The 6,368-nt window shown below is 32.7% G+C and overlaps 1 protein-coding gene across 1 annotated transcript; it reads right to left on the bottom strand.

The window, feature by feature from the left end:
- Window positions 1-167: 167 nt before the first annotated feature.
- Window positions 168-6,368, bottom strand: LOC117101388 (the record flags this gene model as incomplete). Its single annotated transcript, XM_033241364.1, is given in 7 exon segments — window positions 168-396; window positions 1,472-1,607; window positions 2,839-3,075; window positions 3,522-3,623; window positions 4,185-4,319; window positions 5,704-5,810; window positions 6,156-6,368. Coding segments are annotated over 7 exon segments (993 nt in total), but the record flags the coding sequence as incomplete, so codon positions are not given.

The following is a 6,368-nucleotide window of genomic DNA, read 5'->3' as shown; positions in this document are numbered from 1 at the left end:
TACGTGGTGTACAGCATGACGTATTAATATACATTATTACTTCCCCAAGCAAACCTTCAAACAATATTAAATACTTTTCATCATAACACATTTGCAACATTCTACTCTGAACATAATAAATTATGAATTGGTTTTTGGTAACTAATATTGTTAACATTGTTACTTGCCTCAGTTGTGACATCGCTTTCCAGATGTAGCATTGTACTCTGACATTCGTATGACGTTATGCAATGATAGGGATCATCAAGGTCAAAAGTAAACGTCAAATAATCAACAGCACGCCCTCCTCTATTTTGAAAATAATCAGTTCTATAGGTTTCGCGTGACTCGTCTTCAGCATCACGATTGATTATCACACGGTTACCACCAGTGCTTATTCGAACTGTTGCTCTAATACTATCAAAGTAATATAAATATTTTACATCAAACATTTTTTTTTCATAAATTATAGATTGACGTGTAAATAGAATACTAATTCCCCTTGTACCAATTTTCATGAATAGCGTGTAGGCCTATTAAAGGTTCACCACACTTTCTACAACTTGACCAATTTGAATCTCCATGGCGTAACTATACACTTAACCAAGCTTCTGTATGTCAAAGTGGAGCGGAATAACCATGGTCTAATTTGACATGTGGGATTACAATAGCTTAATAACGGATAAATCTAGGATTTTTTTAAATTTTTTTTTTTAGGAAATGATCCTTGATCCCTAAATTTAATAGTCCAAAGCTTTTTCAAAGTTCAAATTGTGTGTTTAAAATCAATTGAAATACAGTAAGCAAAAAGGCATGATGTATTAATTGTCAATAATAATTTTATATGGTTTATGAGTTTAATTAACAATTTGCGAACACTGATTGTTTTGCTTTGCTAATTTAAGAGAGCAGATTGTTACAGCAAGTTAGAAATATAGGTTTCCAGAAGGAGCATGTGTCTCCTGCGTCGACTTAATGTTGTACTTCTTATGTGGAGACTCAATTATTTGAAAGTTATATTTGAAACTTTGGTTAGTATTCTACCAGCATAAGAATACATTGAGCTTTGATAAATAACCCCATCCATTCCCGCTTTCTGCGTTCTGTGTTAGCAATTGACACCAAATTATATAAGTAAAAAATGTCGAGTGTCTATTCAAGTATATCATCATATTTCATAGTCTCACCTTTGGGAGACTGCTTCTAAGTCTATCTCTAGATGATGCCTTGGTATAATTCTTCTCTTTGAATGTTGAACTCTCAAGCCGGATTTACTCTCACAACTCACAAGTGGGACGATAAATATGTGTCTAAGGCCCAGCCGGAACAGTATACACCCAAATAAGACAATAATATTTAACTGTTCTCTGATATAACCGTACAATTGTTTGTCATTATGCATTCGTCCTAAGATTGGCACGTGAAATTGAAACTACATTAGAGCGTATATATAACTGACACAATCGCAAATACAGTAAGTGTGTTGACTCACATATCACCAGTTTTAATTTGATGATCTTCTAAAGAGAGGTGAACAGTTTCTTCACATTCATGCCGACGCACTGGGAAATCTCTGGAGACACGTGAGCTACAGGTAGGCTGAGCCACTTGTTCAGTTATTGAGCCACCTGTAAATAAACAATAGTAGACCAATATAAATAAATCTGCATATATATATACATATATATATATATATATATATATATAATTTATAATTTATTTATTGAATACATACTTAGATTACAGGGTAGTATGTTCTTAATTGAAGCCTCTATATATGATATACGCATATCGATTTTTTCTTATTATTTACATATCTGAAAAGGTTTAAGGCTTAAGTACAAGTTACACACTCTGAGTTGACTGGGAAAACTCTACCTGATCCAAGAACAATTTGTGCTTCAACACTTGCAATTCCAAAATACCATCGCAGAACATAGGGAGGTAAATCTACAGTTGGTCTATGAAACTCGCTTGTCCAAGAGACGGTGAACTGTTTCGGGAAATGCTCATTAGTGAAGGTTATGTGTCTGTCTCTTATACACATCTATCACTAAAAACTGACTTTTTTTTAGAAAATATGCATTTGCATTACTCCAATTATTATAAATCATGGAAAAATATTGGCATGAATTTTAGTTTTACGCAAAAGAATAAAAAAAAAAGAGAAATACAGACCACTTCTCATAAAATATTACCATTCTCTCGACGAATTCATCGTTGCTAGGCAAATTCAGAAGTTGTAGATCGCATCCACTGGAATACTCTCGCTTTTATGTATACTTCATACAGTCAATAAATTGCGCCCTCTCTAATGAGATTAATTTTTGTACTTCGCATCTCGCACAATGCGGTCGTTCGGTTAGGCTGAGGTATGTTTGTTTAAGTGTCAAAATCTCAGTCAGAATCAGTTTTTTAACAAATTTGAAATTCCTATGAAATATTATATTTCACAAGTGTCAATACTAGCAACGGGAAATATCATGTCGGCCGTTTTTATGTGTGATAACAGAACCTAAATCGAGGTAAGGCTAGGCCTAGCCTAGCAGCGTTGGATAGGCTAATGTTTTCGGCGCCTACGATATTTCTTCTCACGGCCTATCACAAAATCAAACATGAAAAATTCATCCGCATTTATTTTTTGTGTGGAACACAAAAAAATCAAATTTCAGTCTTATTTTACATTTTTTTTTAATTCTTAGGAATGTCTAAATTCAGTTAAACTAGCAATTCCGTATTATATTTATAAATCTTTATAACATTATACAAAAATTAGATTTTTCTTAAAAACTGAAATTTTGCCGGGAATGGGGCTTTAAGTACAAGTTACACACTCTGAGTTGACTGGGAAAACTCTACCTGATCCAAGAACAATTTGGGCTTCAACACTTGCAATGCCAAAATACCATCGCAGAACATAGGGAGGTAAATCTACAATTGGTCTACGAAATTCGCTTGTCCAAGAGATGGTGAACTGTTTCGGGAAATGCTCATTAGTGAAGGTTATGTGTTGTGCGTCGCTTAAAGTTGTAATGTTACGTTGCCCATCCGTCAGAAAACCTACAAAATCGTATAGGTCTGGTTGCAAGTATGTTTCTGAAAATAAACAAACCAAGGATACATTACATAACACCTACTGGGTACGATCAAATTTGCTTTTGGGCAATGTGTGTGGCGTAGCCAGCATTTACAAAGTGGGGAATTAAGGTTGATTGTGTCACAGATTGTAAATATACGTTCTCATAGGTTCAATTATACAAGAATAATAATGACAACGATCAGGACATATGTACAACCAATCATATGGTTTATATCATTGTCTGTTTTAAATTGTTTTTTTAACATTTTTTTCACTTTCACGACATAATTAGCAAAATAAGGCAATCAATTATTAAATGTTAATAAATTGAATTATGATATCATTAATTATTATAGTATCTGTACTAAATTGGGGTACGCTCTCTAACGTAGATGGTCACTGTTATTATTCGTCTCCGAAAATATATAGAGTGTTTTAGAAAGTTATACTATGAGAAACTCACCTAGACAGGTATTACCTCTGAATCCATTATAGCAAGAACATGAACCAACCTCATCACATGTCCCAGGAAAACAAGCCTTCCCATCTCTCCAGGAGCATTGCTCTAATAATATAAAATAAAATGTTACCAGTTTGCATAATTTTTAAAAAATTATACCAAATAATTCGTATGTAGAAGTTTAGAAATTTAATATTATTTTTCAAATATTTTTTTTAAATATAAAAATTTCCCATCCTAATGTATTTGCATTTAACTTGTGCATTTGAGTATTCTGCATTTTAGAAGATGATCAGATTTTAATCATTAAGGTACATGACAGATGGCGGAGAAAGAACTAGCACTTGTGTGCGTCAGGCTTAAATAAATCTAGGAGTATCGTGTAGGATCCATTACATATTTTGTTCATGTTTGTATGAAACCTATCTGCATTAATAAAAAAAAAACACTATCATTTAGGCCCTAAGTTGAATGAAGTAGATGCGATTACTGTTGGCGTTTGCGTGTAGCGATTTTATGGAAACCACAAAACCTATCTGCATTAATAAAAAAAAAAACACTATAATTTTGGTCCTAAGTTGAATGAAGTAGAGTACTGTCGGCTAAATCTGTCGGTGTCTGCGTGTGGCAATTTATGGAAACCAGGATTAGAAACTGACGACTTACCGATGCATACTGTGGCATCTGGACTCGGTAAATAAGCAGCACCATCACGCCCGTAATCTCCTTCACATTTTAAACACACTTGGTCTCTTTCGTTGGTGCAATTTTTTACGTCACAGTTTGTGATTGAAGAACACTCTAATCAAGCGAAAAATAGTGTAAAACATCAAGCATCAACGGTCAAGTTAAATGTGTCAATTATCTATGAAGGATTGTAATACTTTCACATGTATAGTAAGGACTAACCAGCTCGCTAAAAGAAGCTGTCGTGATGACAGTGAAAGCTAAAACTAACAACAAACGACCCAAAACAGGTAACTTTACTTCGATTTATATTACATGCTACAATTTTTAAAGGAACAGCACTCTGTGCTCGAACGCTATGTACAATGATGTTGCATACCGCTTATTTTCATGTAACAATATCAATGTATACAAAATTGTTTTTGTATAACATTTTCTATGGACATGTTATATACAATTCTTAATACACAGTGAGTAAGCTTTGATAAAAAACTAATAATAAAAAATGATAACAATATAAAAAAAACATCAAATCAATAATAAAAAAAAACAACAGTAATAAAAACAATAGTAATAAAAACAATAGTAATAAAAGGCTATGTAAATTGTAGAGCTTATTATAATGACGGTTCTACATATTTATTTTATATTTATAGGCATTAAGTTAACATCTCATATAGACCTAATTCATATTATCAACATCAAAGTATAAACAGAAATTTCATAGATATAAATGCTATGTGACAAATTTATCATTAAAGAAGTTTTATTTGTGCTGAGCTATTTTTTCTGTGTAAATATTTATATTAAATGACGCATAAATAAATCAACCAACAAATGGCTCACTGAATCAATCTATCAATCAATCATCAATCCATCGATCTATCATCAATCAATCAATCAACAAATATCCGTTCGATTAATCAATCAACTAATCGGAATCAATTAATCAATCAAATAATTGGAATAAATTAATCAATAAAATAATCGAAATCAATTAATCAATCATCAATCAATCTCTCCAAGTAAATAATACAAAAATAAATCGCAAGATACGATAAACACTTTATTAATGCAGCTCGTGCAATAAAACAATAACAATATAGCAATATATAAAATACAACATACATTCTATATTCAATTACGATTATTAAAAATACACAATTCACTCATAATTCACTTTTATAAGCTTAGCTGATTATTTGTGGAAATACGGAACAAAATTGTAAAGCACCACAATGCAGCAGTAGGCGTTCTGGACTCTCCTTTACATCAAAGGGCCGCATTGCATGATCCAGATTGATCTATGTTTTGTTGTGGTGTTTGTTCAGTATTATTTCAGCAATTGGAATTTACCCAGAAAAAATACTATCAATTTTTATTATAAATACAAAAGCTAGTGATATTAAAACACAAACTATTGGCGATTCTTAGCTTTTTTTTTTCTAACGCGTTGTTTAATGGCGTAGTATAAAATGCAATCACATCATATACCTACCTTGACATAACGGTTTGTGGAATCCTATTGGGCACACGCACATTGCGTCAACACAATCACCTCCATTGTAACATGGCGTTTCCAGACAACTTTGGGCTTTGACAGATCTGTTTAAGTTAGTTAATCATTTACATTCATGACTCATGTTAAAGAATTGTTGCATACCAATTCTCTTAATACGCACTAAACCTCATTGTACAACATTACATTAAAACATTCGTATGCAACTATTGTTTTAATAACAGTTAGGCCTACTTTGAGAAAAACGTATTGTTGCATTTAGGATTTAAAATTTCCATATTATGAACGGTTCAGTACGTTATGACAGACAAGCTGGTTTTGCAGTGGAGAAACCAATGTAAACAACATGTATCTGTACGTACTGAAATAGAGGAGTAACAGTTCTACTAACTTCTTACAAACACATTCTCAAATACAAAACTATACAGTACCTCATAGATAGTACCACAAGCGTCAAAGTTACGAGTTTATCCAGCATTTTAGCTGATCTAGACAAGACATTTGTTGCGACGAATTGAGTCTATGTACTGTACACCCATTATTCGGCCTTTCAATTCTGCAGCAAAAGACTACAAAAATGTCACTACTGTATGGGCGCTATTGATATAACAATTATTAGACCGTAGCAGTGGCTGCACGCTTCA

This window comes from Anneissia japonica, unplaced genomic scaffold (assembly GCF_011630105.1).
Source record: "Anneissia japonica isolate Jap-2015-1 unplaced genomic scaffold, ASM1163010v1 scaffold287872_len80017_cov105, whole genome shotgun sequence".
In the NCBI taxonomy this organism is placed as follows: domain Eukaryota; kingdom Metazoa; phylum Echinodermata; class Crinoidea; order Comatulida; family Comatulidae; genus Anneissia; species Anneissia japonica.
The sequence above is the reverse complement of the archived record's forward strand: the minus strand, read 5'-3'. Positions and strand labels throughout refer to the sequence as shown.